Source organism: Brachypodium distachyon, chromosome 4 (genome assembly GCF_000005505.3).
Source record: "Brachypodium distachyon strain Bd21 chromosome 4, Brachypodium_distachyon_v3.0, whole genome shotgun sequence".
Lineage (NCBI taxonomy): Eukaryota > Viridiplantae > Streptophyta > Magnoliopsida > Poales > Poaceae > Brachypodium > Brachypodium distachyon.
In genome coordinates this window covers 37445579-37469975 of record NC_016134.3, presented here as the reverse complement: position 1 = coordinate 37469975, position 24397 = coordinate 37445579, and the positions used below count along the sequence as shown (strand labels likewise).

Sequence of the window (24397 nt, the reverse complement as noted above, 5' to 3'; positions counted from 1 at the left end):
GAGTATAACTTCTTTCTACCCATTACCATTTTGCTTGTGTGTGAAACTGAAAACTAAAAGCTTTTGCGTAGATAATTTTTTTGTTATATTGGCAGTGGCGTTTGAACTACGATAATCAAATAATTACTTGTAGATGCTCTTGTACACTAGGTGCTATGGCATTGGCTGATTGGTCTTCTTCCAACATGTAAGATGATCTTGCATGCTAGTACCATGACTTGAACATGCATATCACTTATATTACAACTACAGTAAACTATTCTTTGTCTTTCTCACAACTTGTATTATCCTTTATTTCTCAGAGCTTGGGAACTAATACTGGAGGCAGCCACAGCCGTGACAAGGATCTTCATATGGATGATGATGAGCACGATATGTATGGCAATGAGGAAGAGAGTACTATGGCGACAAAGGAGATGAGTATTATCATGGCGATGAGGGTGCTGAAGACTATGGAAATCAGCAAGGTGATAACTAAGATGATGATTGAGTACTCATGCAAAGTGAAGATCTGATGTTTGTGGACAATTTATCTTTTGTAAAAAGATAGGACCATTTTATCGCAGTTACTATTTTGTTTTGCATCCTGGCACTATTGGGATCTTTATTATGCAACTCATTAGGCATGTGTAATATTGGGTGAAATATAATATATGTCGTTTATCACGTGTGTCGTGTGCAATTGTAAGAGGGTTGTTTGAAATGCCAAAATTTTCATATTATATTGTATTCCACATTGTCCAACATCCCTCAACAAAAGAAATCCCCGACGGTGCGAAACCTCTGGGATATATGATAGGCCTACTGGAACTTAGTACCGTCGGCTATCTTATAGTCCGAAGGTGCTAGACGGCCTCTCAAGTAGAAGTATCTCCGACGGGATGTCTATACTCTCGGCGATTATACTAACTGATGGGAACTATACCGTCGACCATTAAGCATGTCGATGGTAGGAAATAGCCGTTGGTCAATACATATCCGACGGGGCACTGCCGGTTATCAAAGTCATATGACCGAGCGGTCAACCGTCGGATAATTACCGTAGGCAAATGCAATACCCAACTGTACCGTCGGCTATCATGGTAATGGCTGACGCCGCATACCCGACGGTAAACCATCGGTTTAATGGTTAGCCGACGGTGATCCAGAATAGTCGACGGTAATTTTCCCCTCGGCTAAAAGGTGACATCTAGTAGTGATTCTAGCGCCGCCACCAAATTCTAGCGCCGTTGACGACCTCTCCCTTAGCACCGGCCAAGCACAGCCCTAGCGCCGCCACCATCTCTCCCCTCCCTCGCCGCCCCCCAAGGAGGCCGGCGGGAAAAACCTCGCGGCCTCCGATGAAGGGGTTGGCGGGAACATCCCGAGAGCAAGCGAGGAGATGGCGAAAAGGGGGAGACCTGAGCTAGCGTAGCAGCGGCGCGTTGCGACTGTGGCGGCAGACGGAGAGGCTGCGACTGCAGCAGTCGTCTGCATTGACGGGTGTGTGGCTTCGGGGCTATGATGGTGGTCGGAGAGGCCGCAACAACATCATCGGGAAAGATGCGACTGTGGTGGCAGGGAGGCCGGGAGCGGCGGCGGCGGCATGGCTTGTCATCGTTTTGCTGGCCAGATTGAAAGGAAAGAGACTGGCTTGCTGCTGTGGCGGTATGGTGACCCTGGGTCTTGTATCTGGCCGAGGTTTGCTAGACCTTCGAAGGTATGGCTCGGGCAAGATTGGTCTTGGGAGAGACGGATTTGTTGCTGAAAGTTGGAGGTTGCGTCGTGCTTTGACAGCTATGCGGATTGTTCTTCATAACTTGTCAAGTAGCGCCGGATGATCTGGGGTCCTAGCTTTTGACGACAGCGACATATGGTTGTTTGCTTTCGTTTGGAGCAAAGACTCTACAAAAGCAGGTGCCACGCACGGCGAGTCTTGTTGAGGTGCCAAGTCATGCGTGTTGCTGATGGTACGAAGTCAGCGATGTGATGACGGTACATGCAGCTTTGATGACAAGTCTGCGCACTCCGGTGAAAACACATCTCAGATCAGACAATGTCGATGCGTGTTTGCGTCGTGTCTTTGTTGAAGGTGGTGGCTCAAAACTTTTTTGGGGATGAAAATCCCAAGATCGATCTAAGGTTCGATTCGTCATTATCGACGCACGCGTGACATTTCTTCTTGAATGCTTTGTTTCAGCATGTACCATATGGTTAGTGGTAATTTGATGGAGTCACTGTTTTCATGACTCGACTTTGTTCGGCTTAGATGCTTTGATTTATCAGACTTTTATAATATATGACTGTGTGCATTAGTTGATGAAGAGTCTGGAGGTAATCTTTTTTCGGAAAAAAATGTACGCGTACTTTGTTTCGTTGGAATCGCTTTCAGAACAAGGTCACTCGACCGCACTTGGACGACCGAGTACTCGTACTGTACGACTAAAAGAGCTGGAAACTAACTAGTAAGACCTTGGCAATGAAAGTCCATGATGATTAGCCAATGAAGCTCCCAAGTTGGCAGCTACGATAATACTAGTACCAGCAGCACATATGAACAAACCGCAAGTACGTGCACGAAGAAACCAAACACACGTACGGTTGGGGGGTCACATCTGGGAGATAGACGGGGGGCGGGACCCGGGAAATGTACGGGCGCAGCTCTGCTTTCTTTCTCAGCCACCCTGGCCTGGCTGCTACGCTTTTTTCGACGGGGTTTTACCCACCAACTACCGTCCGTCCGTCCGTCCGTCGGCACCCCACAGGCGTACGTACCTGCGGCATATGCAACTATGCAAAGGATCGATTATGTGCCAATGTGGCAGTGGCACACTGGGATCGTGGGAAGCAGCTGTTCTTCGAGTCGGGCCCGGCCTCGCGCGTGGGCGCGGTCGATCCGGCTTCCCCGTGCCTGCTGCCGCACGGCGACACGCCCCGGCTCCGGCTCCGGCTCCCGCTCGTGCGGTTCTCTTCTCCTCCGACCAGGCTGGCTCTGCCCAGCTGCTGCCCGTACGTAGCGGCATGCAGCCCACTCGTGGGATCGCCACACGGTTAACAGGAGGAGTCGGTAAGCTCGTTGGATATTATCTTTACTGTTTGCCACACCGAGCTACTACTCCAGCTGGTTCCCATCCTCGCCACGGGAGCCGCCCCTTTTCCTGATTGCGAGCGAGCTTGTGCAAGCTGGCTTAGCTAGCTAGTACCCCTCCCTGCACTGCTAGTCGACGAGGAGATCGAATAAATTGTTTGCTGCTAGCTTTTGATCGATAACACCGAATAAAAGATGCACCCAACAGCACCAGGTATTTTTAAAGCATGTGGACTGCTTTTTTAATTTATTTTCGTACGAGACATAATCATGGAAGCATCGACTTTTGCGCCCCAAGCTTATCATTAATTACTTGAAACTTCTAGCCGTACGTGCGTTGCATTTGTAAAAGAAAGTATTACTAGTATGATTCCTTATGATTCATGGGAAAAGTAATTCTGACGTCAGCGGAACACGTAGCAAAGTTCCCTTGATTAAATAGAAGCAGGCCGGTTCTTTCATGCTAGTTGTGCGCGCATGGAACTGTGGCAATCGACTCACTGCTGAGTGCATTCAACTTGCAGTCTGGGGACGAAGAGGATTTGCAACTTGCACGCTTGAGCTCAGCTGGACATGCATGGCATGTGTACCTTTTTCTTTGCTTCACATTTTCATCTTTTTCCCCAAATCTGCGGAGCCACCGACAGTTACAACACAGTGGACTGGGAGAACACGTACGATACGGGGGAAAAAAGGTATACGGGCCTGCGTGAAGCCCCCTCCAATAAACCATCGACTTCATCAATTTATCCATGCTTATAATAATGCTATTTAGAGCGATAATCATCTTTTTAAATCTTCATATATTTTACTTGTAATTTTCATGTCTTATCTAATCAGAAGATTTTGCCGTACTACGCCTGATAATTCACCTAAACTGAATGGTGCATTAGGTTATGTTTTCACCTTTTCTTGATACTCCATCTGTTTTGAAACGATACTCCATATGTTCAAATTGGAGTATCAAGAAGTAGCAAGTAATTTGAGCCCTTAGATCAAATAAAATGGATGGTCCATATTAATTTGGGGGTGCTGTAAATGAGCTCATCTAATCACCTAGTTGTGGCACAATTTTGACGTTTATTGCAATGTGCCATGGAACAAAGCTAAAATTAATAAAGAACATTCAGGGCCCGTGCATATCCAACAAAAAATAATTCTTCTTTCTCAGAGAGTAAGATGTCGGTGTTAGATAAGAATAATAGGCATATAGAGCATCATATAAAAATGGACGACAAGTATTCATGCAACATCGATGGATCGAGCGTTAAAAATATGCAAGGAAGAAGAGTCCCTTTTCTGCTTTGTTCAAAAAATTTATTCAAAACTCTGCTACAAAAATCAAGGGGGACAAGTCACGAGAATCCTAGATTTTAGACTCATTGTTGTCTTAGACATGAGATTGAATTGTTTTCTCGTCTATGCGTAATAAGATTTGTTGTCTTAGTTGTTGCCTTATACGTGGAATTTGTTGGCTCCAGTAGTCCACATGGAAGCAGTAATTTTGTCTGATATATGTCGAGGAATGGTGATGGACCACCACCAACTGCAAAGTGATAGTTAGTATAGATATAGATGTAAATATAGATATGCCATATGTATGACTAGGATGGAAATCATGCTTATCTTTCAGGTTAGTCAGCCGAAGCATGCAGTTCACATTTTTATATCTCCTTCCTCCAACTAGCCGAATAACCACATTTCACCATGAACCTCAATTATTCATTGGAACTAGACTAATAATAGCTAGTACGATCATGCATAATATCAGATGAAAACCATTTTTAAGGAAAACGAGCTTGGTCTAATGGATACGGTCAAATCCGGCGTTATCCCGTGATCAAATTAGCTTGCAATTCTATGTACATACATATTCCCTGTACGAGCTGCAGTACAGAGAATCCCATGAATATATATCTTCCATACACATGGTCCATGCATAAGGCAATCATTTGGTCCCGCTCGTTTACAAATTTGATCTATGGATATGGTAGTCGTCGCTCAAGCAATGATTTCTTTGCAGATAAGCTCGCAGTTCATGACTGGTATATATAGAAGAGAGGAACACTCCAAAATACCAAGTGCAGTGAGCCAGTGACATGTCACCTACTCACCCTAGCTCGCTAGTACGGACATGCGTGCGTATCCGCTGGGGACATGAGACACCGTTCTTTTGTTCAGATCATGGTCGGGGCTCCCTTCTCCCCCCTGAATTTGCGCCAGGTATACATTCTTTTGTTGGGCATCTAACAGCATGCTACTTCCATATTAGGATGCATCTGACCTTTAATTATGCACAAACCCAATCGACTATCTGGGCTTTATTTAGCGTCTTTCACTTTATGCTAGGAAAAGAGAATTGCCTGAATGCTAATATCCAAGGGTGAGCCCCCTCTGTCCATTTGGTGAGTGTTTGGTCAAATGAGAGTGTGAAAAATATGCAGTTGTCCAATGGTAACTTCTCATTTATCTTTTTATGAATCTTTGACATGTGGATCAAAAAGACAAGTGGACAATGTTTGGAGAAGTTTTGAACAAATGGGAACTTCCTATACTCTCTCCGGAAGAAACGGGTGGACTACTTTTGGACAATGGGGGTAATTTGATCATGGACCCCGTATGAAGAAAAGTGAACAAATGGGAGGATTTCCTTGGAGATGCCAGTGTGAAGATAAAAGTTGAGAATTGCCGGCCTATATATTTGGATGTGCTTTTGCGCTTCACCCCATTGATGGTTGCAGAAAATGTACAACAGCACAAAGCAACGGTGGATTCCACCTCTCTCTCTGTGATTACTGAAAGACAGAGAAGAAACCAAACCTCCACATTTACAGTTAGACAACACACGCCAGCAGCATATATCGCGTTGCGGCCTTGCGGGCATGCAGTAGACGACGAGGCCACGACGTACGCAAAGCACGCAGGCTCTCGAACTGGTCACTGTGGAGTTCGGTCGGGCGTCCACTTCAGCGTCCTTTCCTCTCATCGCTCCAGAATGTCTAATCAATTCCTAGGTTGGTCCCACCGTCCATGTCATCCACTCAGACGCAGACTGCCCGATTGATTAACTAGACCTAATCAGGCACAAACGCCCGCCTAAAGCTGCAAAATACCCATTCAGTTCGGCTAAGCATACCAGCATGGAAGCCATCCTATATCCTACCTAATCAAACGGATATGATATGCATGGGATTTGGGAATAAGGTTCAGCGTGTTGACTACTTGATGAAGTTCAACTTCAACGCAAGTAGAGATACTCCTGCAACGTTGATCCATGCATGATTAACCGAGAAGGGCTTTGCAAGTTCTGTTGCAGGAGGAATGATGCTGATTAATTAACCGCAAGGCATATGTTTGGAACGCAGGAAATTTTAAACAAGATATATCTCGGAAAAATGGTCACACGGAAGTTGGATGTTGAATGTCTCGATCAGTGAACTGAGGTTCCGGAAGAATGTCGTATAGTTCCTTCCCTAACAACCGTTGTTGAGTCGGCCGGGAAGCTCGTGGAGATCCCTTTCGGACTCGCCATTTTGCATGCCCCGAAGACGGAAACCGGGCCTGATCCGAAGAGCGGGATCACATGATCCAATGCGTGCCGCTCGTTGCACCATAAAAGCGGCGGGTGTAGTTATTGGCGCGAGGATATATACGGGAGGGGGGGGGGGGGGGGGGGGGTTCAGAGTCCAGGTACACTGTGTACTCAGGTCGCTCAGGTGGATTCGGTGAAGAACATCCTCTGCAGGCTGCAGCTTCGTCGTCTCTCTCCTTCACACTTCACAACTGTAGGCGAGCTTTGCATAACAGAGACATCTCTCATTCTTTTAAAAAACGACTTGCAATTAGTAATAGATCTGTGATCACGATTACCTGTAAGATTTCACGTGGTGTTGGGGCAGTAACATTTTTGTTCCTCTTTTGTTCTTTGTTCTAAAATATATACAGTACTTTTAGCACCACCAGCAAGACATGTACCAAACCAATTATACTTGTTTAGCAAAATTCTGATGGAATCTTCCCTGCACAGCCACACACCTTACCACGCCATTAAATAAAAGGAAAGACAAAAGGTCACCACCACCCTCCATTGCCTCTTCTCTCCACCATCTCTCTGGCACGGCCCTCTGCTAGCTCACTCCCAAGTCCCAAGTCCCAAGTCCCAACCTCCACAGACAAAAGCAGCGAAGAACCTCCTGAACTGGGCAAAAACCCAGCCAACAAAAGCTCCCAAAATCTCATGCTCTCTCGCCCTTCTCCTCCACTCCAGCCCTTCCTTTCCACGATCCATCCCTTCGAGCAGCAGAAAGAGGCAAAGATAGCTTAGGATTTCCAAAAACCACCAGAAAAAGGGCTGCTTTGATCCATAAGTCGCTGGCATTCGGTGCATGCTTTTCTCTCTCTTCTATTTCTAATCTAATCCCGTGGAGACAAGGCTAAAAGCTCGGATGCTGCTTTGGCTAATGGCCTAGCTCTGCCCAAGGGCGTTGTACCTGAAAGGCCTTGGGGTGGAGAAGTCTGAGACTTTGCTGCTGTTGCTACCTTTTCCCGTCTTGTCCTTTCCTTCTCTCTTCTTTGAGCTACCTTGGTGGAGCTTGGGGTGTTTCTTCTGCTGGTTTCTATGGTGGGCATAGGTGCTGCTTTGGGCATGGAGGCTACTGGCTGTGGCGCTTTGCTCAGAGAGCTTCAGGTACTGACAACTGTTGACCTTCCTCATGCTCTCGCTCTGAAGAAAATTGCATTGTACGTTTTTGCCTGGAATTTTTCGTTGTGTTCTGTTAAATTGCTGCTGCTATCGTTCTTGTTTTCATCCAGAAGTTCAGTTTCCATCTCTTTTTCTTGGTGAAACTTTGTAGTCCAAAGTGATTTCCTTAGTGCCTCTGTGCTTAAGTTTCCTCTGTGATTTGAGACTAGAGAGTGTTCTTGGGGTTTACACAATTTACAGAAAAGTCGGGGCTTATTATTTGGGTTATGCATAAGCGGGTATTCCTTGCGAGCTGTATTCTTTTTCTCGGTGGTGAGCTGCTCGGCAGGTGAACTGCTTGCCTCAGCGCGGTGGCTTTTGTGGAAACTTCTCCCCTTTTCACCTTTCTGTTTCTTTAGCGCCTCAAAAAGCAATTCCTTGATTCTGTTTGGCTTGGTGCGCCTGGTAGTTTTAATGTGACAATTTATCTGCCAAGCAAATATTTCATTTTTACTTAAAATGTGCTTAGTTGGTTATGACTTCAGTGGCATCCTTTCAAAATAAGATGCCTGGGGAGCACATGAATCAGTCCCTAATGATCAAAATATACTCTTAGTTGTCTCTATTGTCCTAACTGTAGCATGTTTAGTTTCCAAAACAAATTACCATAAAGTTGAAGCACCATCAACCAAGTCATAACTCCTGCCCTATTCTTTCTGGCACTCAGCAAATCTGGGCAGAGGTAGGGGAAAGTGAGGGTGAGAAGAGCAAGGTCTTATCACAGATAGAAAGAGAATGCTTGGAGGTGTACCGCAGGAAGGTGGACGATGCCAATCGGACAAGGGTCCAGCTGCACCAGTCTGTGGCCACCAAAGAAGCTGAAGTTGCATTGTTAATGGCAACTCTAGGGGAGCACAAGCTGTACCCGAAGGTATGCACAGTAATGATGATGATGATGCACTAATTGGGTTAGTTGTCTGTTGACTCCCCGAGTGGTTATTAGGTTCCCTTGAAATAATGGAATTTGGCTTTTGTTGATAGTACTATACCGAATATGCATGGCTCAATTTGCGCATTTATTAAATAGGCGTAGGAGATGCCTGTAGCTTCTTGTAAAGTAGTTTTGGATTGTTGCAAATCTCTAGGTCAAAAATTCTTAATGTAGGCAACTAGCCATGCTTCAGTCAGAGCCTTCTCAACTATAGCAAATCTCTAAGCAACAACTAATTAATAGATCAACTGCAAAAAAACAAAATCCTGTTAGATACATAAACTTATGATTTATTAACACCGTTGAGGATACTTATGTTAATTTCTCAACACTTGTGCAGAAAGACAAGAGCTACGTGTCACTCAAGGAACAACTTGCTGCTGTCGTTCCTGTACTGGACAACCTGAAATGCAAGAAAGAAAAAAGGATCAAGCAGTTCTATGATATTCGATCACAGATCCAGAAGATACTGTCCGAGTTGAGTGAGCATAATGATCAGGGTGATAATGTAAACAGTGCTGTTGCCGATGAACATGATTTGTCAACAAGGAAGCTTGATAACTACCAAGCACAACTTCGTGATCTTCAGAAAGACAAGGTAACTAGGCTACATGCATCATGTATGCAGAGGCCGGGAGTAAAAAAGCTTCTATTTTTCTATTAAAAAAAAGACAAGGTAAACCATCCAGAATATGCTAGCTAATCCGAACTCATTAGCTGCATTTCAAAATACTTGTGATAAATAAAACAGGGGCAGCAGCTAAAGAATGCTTTGGTTATTCAGGACTTGATTATATTACACTCCGGAAACAAAATGTCTTTTCATGCTTTCTGTAAGGCCATAAGATGATTAATTTGTTATGTAGCTACTGCCATGCAGTATGTACTAACTGTCTCTAGGGCTGCAGTGCATCTACTGTATGTTATTTTAGGATTGGGTGCTGACTGGCAAGTGGAAACTGTATGTTATTTTAGGATTGGGTGCTGACTGGCAAGTGCCAACCGTATGTTATTTTAGGATTGGGTGCTGACTGGCAAGTGGCAACTCTCATATACTACGTATTTGTTAATACATTATGTACATTTCTGATTCTTGTTTGCAATATTTACAGTCTGATAGACTTCACAAAGTTCTGGAGTATGTAAATGAAGTGCATTTTTTATGTGGAGTCCTTGGAATTGATTTTGGAAAGACCGTAAATGAAGTTCATCCCAGTTTACATCAGAATGGTGTTGAGCAGTCCAGAAACATCAGCAATAGCACATTGGAAGGCCTTTCTAGTACAATATCAAATCTAAAAGCAGAAAGAAAATCTAGAATCGATAAGGTACACTCAAGGTTCTTTTCTTCTCAGTTTTGCATTTATCGTTACTTCTGCATAACCGATTTTCTCCCTATAGATGAGAGACACAATGGAATCATTATGTCAACTCTGGAAGTTAATGGACTCTTCTGAAGATGAGAAGAGACAATTCAGCAAAGTAATCAGTATTCTCATAACACCAGAAGAAGGAATCACATCCGCTGGTGTTCTCTCTCAGGAAACAATCGAGAAGGTTATACTTTTACCAGCTCGCTTTTGTTTAGGGCCTGCCTGGAATGGGTGTATTCTTAGTGGGGACCTGGTATTTAATATATTGTCTGTTGCTTATCTTAATAATATTTACAGTTTCAGGTTTTGATTTCTTATGCAGATGGAAGCTGAGGTCGAGAGGTTAACGGAACTTAAAACCAGCAGACTGAAAGAAATTGTCATGAAGAGAAGGACAGAATTAGAAGATATATGCAAGAATGCACACATAGAACCTGATCTCAGCACAGCCCCTGAGCAAACTAATGCTCTGATTGATTCTGGTAGTACTTTATGCATCTTGCTCAAGTATCATCTTCTTCTGTTGCTGTTTTCTTACAAATTGCAACTTTCTTTCCCGTGTTCCATTCAGGCACTATTGACCCTTCTGAGATCCTGGCAAATATCGAGTCACAGATACTGAAAGCAAAAGAGGAGTCACTAAGTCGAAAAGATATTATGGAAAGGATAAATAAATGGATTGCTGCTTGTGATGAAGAGACTTGGCTTGAAGAATATAACCAGGTATTTTCAAGCTTATTTTCTTTGGAGTTACAATGCTTCAATTACCGAGCATGCACGTGCGCAATTGCACTAATTACCTGATTCAGTATAACTGAAAGCAGCACAGTATATGTGGTGTGGCCGCATGCATGATTTTTTTCCACATAATCTTAAGGTTATGTAAATCATGAGAAATGACAGCAAAGGTCTTGTGCAGGACTCAAAGAGGTATAGTGCTGGAAGGGGTGCTCATGTAAACCTTAGAAGGGCAGAAAAGGCACGGATTTTGGTCACTAAAATTCCAGGTAGGTTTTAATCCCACTTTTGGAGAACTATTCATAAATTCAGTTAGTTCAATGTTGGCACATATCTTACTCAGCTATGGTGGACAACCTCATAAACCGGACCTTTGCTTGGGAAAATGCGAGAAATAAGCCCTTCCTCTACGACGGGGTATGAATGCAATCTGATCAATAGTGTAGAGTGTAGACACCTATATTTTGTTTCTTTGATTTATTAACTCATAAATGTTTCTGACAGGGTCGGCTAATATCTGTTCTAGAAGAGTACAGACTTAATAGAGAACAGAAAGAGGAGGAAAAACGGCGATACCGGGTAATGGTTCTTTACGGTTGAAAAATAATACTGTATTGCATGTTCTGGCCTTTTAATGTCACTTTCATCTTTCGCTTGCAGGACCAGAAGAAGTTGGAGACCATCCTACTTGCAGAGAGAGAAGCAATCTTTGGCTCTAAACCAAGCCCAAAGAGAATGAGCAGTTTAACCAGAAAAACAAATGGATATCGTTCAAATGGAAGCAGTAATGGACTAATGACTCCAACTCCTCGGCGATCATCTCTTGGCAGTGCTACACCCGATCTTTCGACACCCAGATCATATTCCAGTCGCTGTAATAGATACTTTGGTGATTCAAGACGGCTATCAGTATCCCAATTGAACTTTGGTGACGATTCACTATCGACATTTACATCCATTAGTGGTTCTGAACCAGAATCCCCTTCTATGGGATAATTTTGGTATGCCTTGTACTAACTCAATCTCTCGATGCATTCCTTCTAACAAAACTGTTTGAGCATTTTTACCGCTGATGGTTAAAACAATGTTCTTATATTATTTTTTTTGGCAGGTCAAACTACAGGGCCAATTGCCAGGTAATTAGCATTGTAAATGGAGCAGTGTCCTACGAGTCACTTCATTTGTGTGTACATTATTGATGCATGTATTTAGCTAGTGTTGTTGACTGGTAAACTGGATTGGTTGACTATGTTTGGGTTTGCAGTTGATGTTTCGGGCTGATGGCTCTATAGATTGATGATTAGGTGAAAGATATAGGGAGTGATTTGGTGGTAGTCGCCTGTACCGTATCATAATTTATGTGATTGGCTTTTGTGTTGCGACCTTGCACAGCTAGTTTGAAACTTATGTACAAACAATACTTATGCAGTAGTCTTTTATGTCTTTCTCTCATGTAATATGCATCTGGAATCCTTATTTTGTGAGCATAAAAAGGCAGAGTTCACGTGTGAGATGCTCAGGTGAATTGTCAATTGTGCTTTGGAATTGTGGGGGTGATCCCAGACAAAGAAGAATGTGCTCTTTTGGATGACACAGCGGAAACAAATTGAATTGAGATAAATAAAGATGAGAACTTCGATATTATCATCGCACTACATCAGCTTCTTTGTCGTCCGTGGTCCCTGCTCCCGTCCCAACTCCCAAGCTGTCTCCATCAAGAAGGACGTGCATTTTTCTCACCAGTATAAAGCACGAATGATTTCAACTTTCGAGGCAACACCAGTTGAAACAACCTGCCAAAAAGATGGGTTCGTAAGAGAGAACCTGGAGGATGAAGAACACCACTAGCTCACGCCGGTAAACCCCTGGCCACTTCATCTCCAGTCCAACTCGATCTCCTTCTCCATCTTCATCTGTCCATGTGATCTGCCTCCACTCAACATGCTTCCGTGGGAACAACTTCCATGTCTAGGAAACCAGAGAAGAATCGTCAGATAGTTGCATATTCACGACACTGAAAATCCAAATCACAATCCATGACACAGAGAGTCGCTTGCCGCCGGTCAAACATTTTATATCTGTGCCTGTGCAGCGTGCACTGCGAAACTGCTTATGTCTACAAGAATCAGGGTGCAGTTACGTGAGCTGTTCACACAATTTTCACGGGTACATGCATGTACTGCTCTCTTTTTAAAAAACGGAGGTGATAGCGTTACCTAATTTCATTGAGCAAGTACGGATTTGTGCTTAAAAAACCACCTACCCTCGCAACATAAGAGGTCCTAGGTGCTTAGCACTGGGAGCATGCATTGCTTATCTGCGTTCTTTTTCAGTTTTCAACATCTGAAAAATGCAATTCTCTTCAGATTCCCACAGATGGACTTTTGCGTGTTTACAAACAAATCCTAACCTAAATATTACAAGACCATATTATCACAGATGGAACACAGTTAATCAGAACCTACGTCGACAAACGTACTTAATCAAAGAGTATGGCCAATCAGCAACTCAATGCATCTTCTTTCCTTTCTTAACCAAATAGTATTCAACTCTCACAGTAAGAAACTACATAAATACAATTATACATCTGCCACAAATGAATCTCATTTGCAGAACGTTTCTTTCAGTTCTCTCAACCCTTTCAGGATGACTTGGTATATTTCAATTCTCTCAACCCTTTCAGGATGACTTGGTATACGGGGACAACAACCACCCTCCAAGTGACCAAGTATATCATCAGTCTGTATAGCATCATCTAGTCCTTCATACCTTGCCAAGTATGTGTGACATGCAACCAACAACAAAAGATTCAATTACAACTGCAGTGCTTATCTTTCCCTCCTAAATCAGAATCAAGCATAAACAGATACTCCCTGTTGATCAATGAATTAATTGTCCCTTGCCAGATTACTCAACGCTCAGCAGCATGACAAATCAGAACACTTCAATTCAGGTAGGTAGTAATCAGATAGTACAACTGACATATCTGGTCCTTATAATTTTTTTTTCCGTTTGATGACATAAATCATCAAAACATTGTACATTGGTTATTACTCTTTCAATTGAATAGCATGAAGGAGAATCAGTGACGGTGTGGGCCTGTTGGCAGCTCATTGAATTCCAAGATATCCCAAAAGTAATTACTGTGTTTATATGAAATGAATACACCTCCTAAGGCTACATGTACAATGGACAAGAAAGTTGCAAAGAATTTAGGAAACAAGTACCATACCAGCAGACTAAGCAGATTTCCGAAGTAGCCAGGACAAGATGTACGAAAGGGCAGCATCAACAGAAGACAACGCAACAATGAACACCGCAACAAGTATGAGAGTAAGTGTAGCCGTCCTCAACTGTCAATGATGATGATTTGATTAAGCATAGGCATGGGAAAATATAACTTGAATGATGTGGAAACTTAACAAAGCTTGAAGGCCTAAAGGAGTAAAATCATCACAAAATGACCCACTATAGTATGTAACCCCAACGAGCTTCTTCTTGGTTTAAGGTAATAAGAATCAGAGTTTGAATTTTTTTTGCTATTATAAACTTGGACAATGGATTATACTCATTAAAACCAACCTAAAGCATCACTCGGAATCACAGCATACAAGCCAGCACATTTATGGTGCAAGATCAACACATCTTGGCAGGATTACACTCAACACATCACGCGCCTGATCGGCACATCTGGCTCCAGGACGAAGCCAGGCTGTGGGCAAGGGCGGGGATGATGGGCCGCATGGCTGCTCTCGGTGGTGCTTAGCACTTAGGCGTGTTGAGTTGTACTTTCAGATGTTTGCCCGCTCTCGGGCAATGTACATAACTCTTCCTCTGTCAATGCATAGAGACGCAAAGCTTTTGTGTTTTCTCAAGAGAAAAAACACCTCTAGCAACACCTCAACTGTAGGCTGATAAGGCCACAATGCAAAACATGAACAACACCCAACCTAGAAATCAACTTTATATGCAAGAGGGGATGTGGGCTACCGTATTCTGAAATCCTGGCCACTCCAGGTGCTTCAATTGCCTCGGCTGCTCGGCCAAGAAGGCCACCAAGCTCCTCAAACCCCTAATAACAGAAGGTAATTCTAATTCAATCTCATCCTCGAACAGCACAAACAAACGGAGACAGATCTGCACTTACGCAGCAAAATCTCTGACCATCGCCAACCACAGGGGCTCATCGTCATCAAATTGGTATTGGCTGGTGCGAAGCCCCTGACTCCCACGGCCCGACGAAGCCAGACATTTTCGACGGCTGGCCGGAGCAAATCGGCGAACAAGACAAGGTTGCGGCATTGCAACCTGTAACCGCAAGCCATGCATATATAGCACAACATTAGTAACCACCATAAAGAAGCATTTAAGATTCTGACACCATGGAAATTACGACATTGAGAAGTGGAGGTCTCGTTAGGACGCAGACGGAAGCCGGATTGCGCCACGGAAGCAGAAACGACCCTGGAGACGAACGAAATCGGCGATTAGGCTAGGAAAAGAAGATGGAAAAGCAGGGAGCCGCAGATACTAGGCGCTGTGTGCGGATGAGACCTGCGCAGAGAGGCAGCGCGCTCGCGGCCGGAGGGGCCATTCACCCGGAAATTCTCGTCGCAAGTTGAGGGATAAGATAAGCCGTAGCAGCAGCAGCAGCAGCCGCCGCCGCCTCCGACAAGCTTCTCGCGCGCCCCTGCGCGTTCGCCTCTGGGGATGAGCACCGCCGAGCACTGAGCCAAGCAGCGGCGTACGGTCTGGTTACGATTCGGCGCTCCGACGTGCTCGTCGTCGTGCGCGCAAGGAGACGGCGGCTGCTGGTCCTTCTGGCGGCGACCTATGCGCTGAAACGAATCCAAGAGTTAGCAAGCTTGTTTCGGCCCGCTTGGACTTGCGTTATTCGGCCCCGTCCATGATAACATTTTCATGACGGCCTGTTATATATTCTCCATAATTAGGCCCAAATTCACATAGGTAAACCGGGCCAACCGGATCCCGTGACAGATGGACCGGCTGAATAAGCACAGTTTTTTTTCTCAAAAAAAAAAGAATAAGCACAGTTTTCGGTCTCCTGGCACTTACTTGTATTTTTTTAGCTCTAAAAAAACTTTTTTATTTGTTTTATTTCTTGAGGATGATTTTTTTTCAGCTCAATTTTTTTTATTCTTTTTCTAATTTTTCTTTCAGTTTTAGGGCGTGACTATTTCTCAGTCGCTTGATTTTTAAGCAAACAAGCAATTTTTCAATAGCAAAACCGTTAATTTTATTATTTTTGTGGCATACTAGCGGGTAAAAGCTTACTCAAAGATTTCTGGTGAACATTTTTTCTGTTTATGATAAATCTTTTGTTAGAATATCTAACATATTGGTATATTCTTTCCTCAATTTTGATATATATTGGTCACTAACCGTTATATTTCCTCCGTTTCTAACATAAGACGCTCTAACTTTACCCTTACTTAAACTTTTAAATTTTTATCGAGTTTATAAAAAAATATGCCAACATCTACAACTCTAAGTTAGTCATTTAAAAAAAAAGACACAAAGATTTTAAATTGACAAGCCATTTGATGCGACTCATGGTTAACTGATAATCGTTGACCAAAAAAATGTTCGAGCCTTAGAAGCTACATTTTGATCTTGATCACTGGCAGGCAGGGTGCCGCGTACTTCCAGTAATCTTCTATATCTAAGTAGAAGAACCACACTACTTGATTTCTCTTAACATGCAAGCATGTCACATCATTATATCATTAATTTGTTCACACCTATTTAGTGGGAAATCTAAATAGGAGATCACTACATGATTTTTCTCGACATGCAAACATGCCACATCATCACGCCCACCACATACAAATCATGCATGCCACATCATTAAGCCATGCATGTATTTTTTGGGTAGCCATGCATGTATTCATTTATATTTTTGTATTATTTATTAGTTCAAACAATACCACCTCATCAATACAATCATGTTTTTCTTGAAAGAAAGTTTTTCTCTTTCTATACATTATTCCGTCACATACTTCTTAGGTTTTATTGTTTTGAAATGTAAAATAAGAACACTTCTACATATTTTCATGTTAGTTTAAATTAACATTAAGCATTATATATATGTGTGTATATATATACACACACACACACAGATTTGATTTACCATATTTCTGCAGCAACGTGCGGGGCATCATCTAGTTAAAGGAACAGAGGGAACATATATAAAACATCATATCCTCTGATTCGGGTAAAAAAGGAAAACATCATACCGTTATCTCTTATTACTAGCTTGTCGCAGATTAACTAAGCAATTTTCGTTGCCAAGTCCGGTTTTGGGCGTGTGCACGTTCACGAAACAGGCAGAAAGGAGATCACTTGATCAAGTCAGATTAAGAGAATAAGTGCCCTGATTTTTTTAACCACGCATGCAGTTATCTTCTTTCAGATGATGATTACTCTACTTACTTAGATTGTTATGATTAGCCTACGTACTTTTGTTAATTGATGGTTCCTTTCGTCTTGAGCTAGCTTGCTCAGAGAAGGTGTTAGGCAAGTCCAACAACAACGCTCACAAGGACGGAAAACATCTCTATCATGCGTTCTGTGAGATAAAATCAGCATTGGTCTCAAGCAATGAAAACTATCTTTGTTCTCTTGTATGTTTTCTGATGGAGGATGATTGAACAATCTGTTCTCATCTCTTAGTTCTTTAATGCTACTTGATGATTAGAGTAAATTTGTAGTACTGTTCTTTTGCATGATTTGTATACTTTAAACACATTGTGGTGGAGAGAGGTTCTCTTCTCTCTGCCATTGATGTATTGGTTTGCATGTGTTTCATCTTTTGCATTGTGTTACAACTGCATTTTTCAAGGTCATACTTCTCCCCGGGCTTGCTAGCCTTCTAGTACAATATGATATGTTTGTGTATGCTCACAATTCCGTGAGTTGGCTAATAGTTACTTCTCCCCGTCCTGTGCAAGTTAGCGCTACCGTGAAACGGTCGTCGTGGACTTTCCTCATTTAATATGGATGTGTGTCTCTCTCTCTCTATATATATAAACTCTATTAGATACCCGTTGGGTAGAATAACTGTTCTTCACACTCGCCGGACGACCTGGCTCCAGACCCAGGCCACCCGACCGATCCGGACGACCGGACCAGAGCCGGTCGACGTATTTTTTTCAAAAAATAATTTCTGCCGGTTTCTCCTTGAGCTACTCGCGCGTGCCCACCTCTCCACTCGAAATTGCGGTTCCAGTCGATTCGGGGTCCAGTTGTCGATTCGGGGTCCAGTTGGCCAGGCGAGCGGCGAGCGTAGGCGGCGGCGGCTTCTGCCGGATTTGCGGCGAGGCTAGGCGGCGGTGGCTGTTCTGCGGCTTTCGTCGGCGACGGAAGGGGCTTTTGATTTTTGACGGCGCGACCGTCCACGGATTAGCAGCCCCGAGCCCCCGATATCCACCGGCGGCAGCGCCCTGCTCTCTCTCTCCCTCCGTCAGGCCAAGAGCATCCAGGCGGTTCTCTCTCCTCCGGCGAACAAGCTCGCCCCGGTGGTTATATCTCCTCCGGCGAAGCCGGCTCTCCCTCCCCTTCACCTCGGTCGGCGGAGGCTTCGCACGGCTCGACCGTCCAAGGCTAGGAGGGGCCCTCCCGCACCTGCAGCACAACCTCCGATCTCCCTGAGCTGCAGCCCTGCCGCCGAGTAAGAACTCCGTGATTAATTTTCTGAGACGAATGTTACTGCACTGCTAGCTAATTTTGCAACGATTTGCACAGCCGGAGGTCCTCATCCGCCCTTCACCGCGTGTTTGACGAGCTGCACGACCGCACGTCCTCTTCTACTGTGACGGTGAGAAACACATGTTCATGCATGTTACCTGTTCGACAGAATGCCTGTGAGAGTTTCCTTCAGTTCTTGCGAAGATGAAAATGAAGTTGATTTTATTTACTCTTTTCATTTTGCGATTTGATTTACCTTCACGCAAGCAATTCCCAGATGAGGAAGAATATTAAGCTTTATCAGATTAGTACGTATCATCTTCTTTGTGCAAGCAAAAGAGATAATTTTACCCCTCTGGTGTTTTCTAGAAGTTTTAATTCTGACCATACCATGTACTTTCATTGCAGTTTCTTAAATTTTACCCCTCTGATGTTATCAGTTTATTCTTGATTGTTTCTATATTGACAGGGGCTTGTAAAATCTGACTGTAGTCCTCTTTGCTGCACAAAATCACAAAATTGCTTGTAAAATCTGAAGTATTTGATAGGGGAAAATCCTATACCTATGTGAATAAATCTGAATATGGCAAGCCACTATCAATTCAGTTTATTCAGGCCAACTATGCATAGTTTAAGTATCAGTTTATTATAGGATCCTACAATGTAAGATCCTATAATGTAAGATTCAGTTTATTCAGGCTAACAATGTACTTTCAGAATACTTCACATAATGCAAGATCAGTCTAAATTCCTATAATGTAAGATCCAATTATCTGAGTACAGCAAGCTCCTATCAATTCAGTTTATTCAGTACTGTTCGCCGTACAGTTTATTCAGATTCAGACACATTAGAGCAATAAATGAGAAGTATTTGATAGGGGCTTGCTGTACTGATTTTTAGTTCCAGATTTTTTTTTTAACTATGTACTGATACCAAAGGAATGAATCCAAGAGCGGTAATTTATAGGAAGACGATTGGTGAGTAGTGTTGAAATTACAAGAGCTCGTTTATTGCTCTAATGTGCAAATGCATTGGGATTTGCGGGCGTTTTCGTGAATGCAATACTGTTCAGTACTGCATTTATAGTGTTCTGTTTTCTAGAGGTTTTCATTCTGACCATACCATGTACTTTCATTGCAGGTTGTTAAATTGGATCCGCTAGTTCAGCGGGCTTCCGCTGCTGCTTTAGCTGTCAAAGATCATCAAGGTATCTAAATTTCGCAGACATAATCGCCCACTCGTTTCTATGATTCTGTTTGAAAGGGATAAATTCTTACATGCACTTAATTCCAAGGTGTTGTTGCATCAGCAGTATCTAGCTTTATTTAGTATCCACTATTTCACTTGGATTCATGATAAATATGAGCAAGATGTCAAAGAGAACGGGATAAATATTACGTCAGCCATCGTTCCTTACTCTTTTTTTCTTTAGATTTTTTGGTTAAAACCATTTTCCTTTGTGTTAGATTCGTGAAGCTGTTATTCTGCTGACTATGGTACTCACTTTTAGCATAAACTAGCTGATTTAGAATTTGTTTTACAATGACCCTGGAATCTCGTTTTTCCATGATCTAATCAGTATCTCACAAGTAGAAACAACAAATACAGAAATTTGTTGCATTCTGAATCCGGTTATTGCTGGTCAAACTAATGTTCATACTTGATTGAAGTTTACCATCCTTTGGTTAAAACCATATTCATTTTCTGGAGTAGTTACGATAATCTTTGTACATGCAATTTTTATTCTTGGCCTTCTTTTCAATTTCAGCACAATGAGGGTTACAGGTAAAACTTCCGATAAAGTAAAAAAAAAAAATCTGTATACAAGGGAGCCAGGTTCCAGCTACGTTATATTTTGATGACTCTCAGGGTCCTTCGGAAGGTGGTCTTTGGTTACATCTTGAAGCTCATTCTGCTGCCGGTGATGCTACATCGCCGCCCGGTGCTCGTGAGACTGCAGTCTCTTTCTCCCCGCCTCCTCTGCAGGTTCCACCACGGGCATCAAATAACCCTAGAAAGAGGAAGGAAACAGTAGCAGATTTGGGGGTGGTTAATGATGATGATGATTTTGTTCAAGTTCCTCCAAAACCACCGGCGAGTTCCTCCAAGCCTCCCAAAACTCCTGTTCAGAAGGTTAAGAAGTCCAAATCCTCAGTTGCTGGTCCCAAACCTTTCCGAGGTAATTTTATGACGCAGTTTTTTTGTTGAACTATAATGCTTACATTTCTTTCAGGTTCATATATTCTATATTTTATTAGGTTCATGTATTCTAGTTTACTGGTCTTATTACATTGTCAAAGAAATAGCTTTATTCTGTTGTTGTGTATAATTTTATTTGCTAACTTGGCGTCAATAATTTCCGATGATTTCTGTTGAAATAGCCGCGTTTTCTTGTTCGATGTTCAGATTTTATTTATAATGCCGTATTGTTTTCTTTCTTTTATGTTACTTTACATGTACTTAGAGCAAGTTGTCTCATTCTGCTTTTGTAACATAAGTTTCTTGATCTTCTGTTTTTTTAAGGTCGTCCAAAATCCTTCTAATAGGAACTCTTACAAAACCTTAATAGAATGTGATGTTTGCAGGAAATGGAAATTAGAGAGCTGGATTTAAAGGCAAAGGTTGACGAGTTAGCAAGGAGCAACAGGCTACTCAACATAAAGCATCAGCAACTACTTCTGAAGCTACTGGAAATGCTCTGCTAGAAGCTGAATCATTTGATTAATTAATCTCAAGTCAAAAGACTTGGAAGAGAAGAAGGGAGAGTTGGTATGACATTTCATAGTATCTTTTGTGGATCTAGAACACATATTCTGTCGTTGGTGACTATTTCCCCTTACACAGAACAGAAATTATTGAAAGACAAAATGCAAAGCTTGGAGAAAGTATGGTCATTGGTTGAAGAAGAATCTTTGAAAAATCCGAGCCTGGTACATTTCGCCATGCATATCAACCTTTTTATTCACTAATGGTATTTTCTTCATCTTTAGTTGCAGAAGTATAGGCAGCATAGGTTGATGAAGCTGTTAGGTTGCAGTATTTTATAACCTAACTATCCCTTGTGATACATGACTACTTAAAAGTCAAAATGGCTCAACTGCCTAAACCAAGTAAGTGTTACTTAGGCTAGTGCGTTCTGAGGAAAGAATAACTAGTTTGGTGGTTCTCTTTACTTTTTGAAGAGTTAATTAATCAATGTAGTAGTTTATATCTTTAAACAGCTAGTGTGAAATATGAAGTCATTAGTATAATTACACGTATTGTGAACATTCAGCAGTTTGCTTCAGTTAAAACATTGAATTCCTCGATTTGTCTTCAGCACATAGAAGTTTTGTTTACTGAATGCATGCTCATTGAATGTACACGCACATCTATTTTTGCCATGGTACATGATGAACTGCCCTTTCGAAATTGTTTAAATTTACTTACCTTGCTTTCTCTAGCCCCCACAAGGTGTGCACTACACAAGGTTTACACAAGGTTCAACGCCACGCAAAATTTTGCAAGAACCCAGTTCAGCTTCAGCAGCGACTCATGCGCCGCGGGAAGGCTCAGCAGCGACTCATGCGCCGCGGGAAGGCACACAGCAGCCGCCAAGGGGATTGTTAGACTTCAAGCTTGCCGGCAGGGTGTTCACGAGTGTGATGTGCATCTTCTTCCGTAGCACTCTGCATAGATAGTCTCAAGATGCATATACCTCTTTATTTTGTTTTGCTTTCTGAACTTCGTGAAGTACTCACAAGCCCACCATATTTTACCTTCTGTAATTCATTCACGTTTTCTTTTATACAGTAGGACAAACTTCCACGATATAAGATATATTTGATGTGATTTTAACAATCTAGCTGTAACGTGTACAATCAGGTTGTATAATATTAATTATGTCCGGCAATGATTTACATAGATCGCCGGCCAGCTCGATTTCGTGCGCAGCAATGGCGGATCGTGGGACTTAGTCGTGCGGCAACTGCATCTAACATAAATTTACGTCGGACAAATGAAATCTTATAGGTAGGCCTGCCTGGTGAGAATAGTATTCTGAAGCTGCATGTAACATTAAAATTACGTTACATGCAAACGTAAAAAAAAAAATTCCAACCGTCAGAAGCTGCATGGGAGGTAAACTTATGTTGCATGCAAACAAGCTAAAGCTCACCGCGCGGGGCATGCCCTCGGTGCTAACTATAGCTTGAAACCCTAATGTAACTTTATTACATTGCATGCAAGGAAACTGGGTGGGCGGATGCATCAGGGGTGCGGGTGGTTGGGCGGGGTGCAGAATATTTATTCTGCACCTGAGGGCCAAATAGCGATAGTAATTATTTCCTTCGAAATTTAACAAGTTACTGAGCACAAGTACTAGTCCAGATACACCATGTCAAGCAACTCAAGTTTCTGGATATGTATCAATTTTGTAAATCAATAATTCCGCCCATTCCTACATTATAAGATAATTGTATTAATTGATTATTGTTTTCTTAACTTTGCTACAAATGAATGAATGGCTTATCGGACGACAGATATTCTTAAAATCATAAAGGGATAAATGGTCACAATTAAGATTTGCTAGCTATCGATCATGTAATTCAATAACATTAATTCATGAATATCTCTGCCACATCGTGTTGCCATGCGGATCAACACTATAAATTGAAACACTCCTTAGTTGCTTTCTTCTCACCACAGTGACCTTTTCCTTGGCTTCTGGTTGGCTTGAAGCTAGCTAGCGTCTGTTGCGTACTTGATTGGTACTATCCAGTGAGTTGAGGCAATGGGTCGCAAGAAGGTGACCCTCTAGCAGATCCCCAATGACGCGACCCGGCGCGCCACCTTCAAAAACCGCCACGATGTCCTACTGAAGAAGGCGAGTGAGCTAGCCATTCTCTGCAACATCAAGTCTTGTGTGATTGTGTATGGCAAGGGGGAGGCACAACCAGAGGTGAGGTCATCTGTCGATGAGGTGGTACCCATTCTGCATCGATATAAGGCCATGCCTGAGATTGGACGGTGCAAGAAAACTGTGACCCAAGAGGACTTCCTCCGCCAGCGCATGGACAAGCTCAAAAAACAGGTCCACAAGGCGGTCCAAGAGAACCGTGAGCGTGGCACGGCATTCCTAGTGCACAAGGCCATGCTTGGCCACCTCCCCAGACTCGAGGGCCTCACCGTCGAGGAGGTCACCAATGTTGGTTGGATGGTGCAAATGAAACTCAAAAGCCTTGGGGACCGCATTGCTCGAAGCGCAGGCGGGACTCTAGCTACATGCTCAGCCAGCTCCCTCTGTGACGTATGCGCAACAGGCACCACAGCATGAGACTTGGCTCAACATCGTGAGGCCCCCTCAGGTCCACAGAGGATTTACTGGTGGCAACGATGCTCTCCAGCATGCCCCACAACAACATACCTAGCACCTATGTGCATCTCCTATCAATCGTTTATGGATCCATCTCTTATGAGTTTCATTAACTTTGATGTTGTATGGGCCCCATGATCCAATCTATTCTTAGATCTAGTCATGGAGTGTTGTGTAACAATGTGATGTGTTGTTTGTTATCCATAAACATAACCATTTTAATTTGATCTTCCATGTTGTTGTGATGTTTGAGGGACTTTTCTTGATTTCGGATATTTTCCTAGTTTTTTCTAAGGTTCTAGAAGATTTTCCTTAATTTTAGGGACGTTTTATGATTCTCATGTGAAAAAGACCCATAGTTTTTTGGTGAAGAGGGAAAAAGAGGACGTTGGCAGAATTGGGCTTGTCCCAAAACACCTTGGATAGAAGACATTGGGCCTCAATATGAAGAGTTGCGCCGACAGCTGGACCAGAGGCGGCTGCAAG

At 42.9% G+C, this 24397-nt stretch overlaps 2 protein-coding genes, 2 long non-coding RNA genes and 1 pseudogene across 11 annotated transcripts; 4 read left to right on the top strand and 1 right to left on the bottom strand.

Annotated features, from left to right (window-relative positions):
- The first annotated feature begins 2689 nt into the window (after nt 1-2689).
- Nucleotides 2690-6702, top strand: LOC112268605. Its single transcript, XR_002959957.1, has 4 exons — nt 2690-3046; nt 5091-5290; nt 5417-5472; nt 5572-6702. It is a non-coding gene; the product is annotated as an uncharacterized LOC112268605 (long non-coding RNA).
- Nucleotides 6703-7148: 446 nt separating this feature from the next.
- LOC100838338 (65-kDa microtubule-associated protein 7) lies at nt 7149-12361 on the top strand. Its single transcript, XM_003578156.4, has 12 exons — nt 7149-7754; nt 8476-8679; nt 9080-9337; nt 9852-10067; nt 10141-10296; nt 10435-10594; nt 10684-10835; nt 11032-11119; nt 11194-11267; nt 11355-11429; nt 11511-11851; nt 11962-12361. The coding sequence occupies exons 1-11, from the start codon at nt 7686-7688 to the stop codon at nt 11844-11846; spliced, it is 1788 nt and encodes a 595-aa protein (XP_003578204.1). The 5' UTR covers nt 7149-7685; the 3' UTR covers nt 11847-11851; nt 11962-12361.
- LOC100838037 lies at nt 12179-15726 on the bottom strand. Of its 4 annotated transcripts, none has more exons than XM_024454431.1 (6): nt 15405-15726; nt 15244-15314; nt 14998-15158; nt 14841-14922; nt 14083-14203; nt 12179-12818 (listed from the first exon to the last, which is right to left on the bottom strand). In XM_024454431.1, the coding sequence occupies exons 1-5, from the start codon at nt 15442-15444 to the stop codon at nt 14090-14092; spliced, it is 468 nt and encodes a 155-aa protein (XP_024310199.1). In that variant the 5' UTR covers nt 15445-15726; the 3' UTR covers nt 12179-12818; nt 14083-14089. The 4 variants fall into 4 exon arrangements, with proteins under 4 accessions (XP_024310199.1, XP_024310200.1, XP_024310198.1 ...); XM_024454432.1 differs by lacking the exon at nt 12179-12818 and adding an exon at nt 13195-13638; XM_024454430.1 differs by lacking the exon at nt 12179-12818 and adding an exon at nt 13195-13619 and having other exon boundaries at nt 15405-15720.
- Nucleotides 15727-17959: 2233 nt separating this feature from the next.
- Nucleotides 17960-22461, top strand: LOC100825338. 5 transcript variants are annotated; one of them, XR_732595.3, is made up of 8 exons: nt 17961-18540; nt 18615-18687; nt 19699-19765; nt 20327-20343; nt 20428-20737; nt 21144-21327; nt 21403-21668; nt 22002-22461. It is a non-coding gene; the product is annotated as an uncharacterized LOC100825338 (long non-coding RNA). The 5 variants fall into 5 exon arrangements; XR_732596.3 differs by having other exon boundaries at nt 17962-18540; nt 21408-21668; XR_732598.3 differs by having other exon boundaries at nt 17963-18540; nt 21403-21488.
- Nucleotides 22462-23329: 868 nt separating this feature from the next.
- LOC104585109 lies at nt 23330-23872 on the top strand (annotated as a pseudogene).
- Nucleotides 23873-24397: the final 525 nt, after the last annotated feature.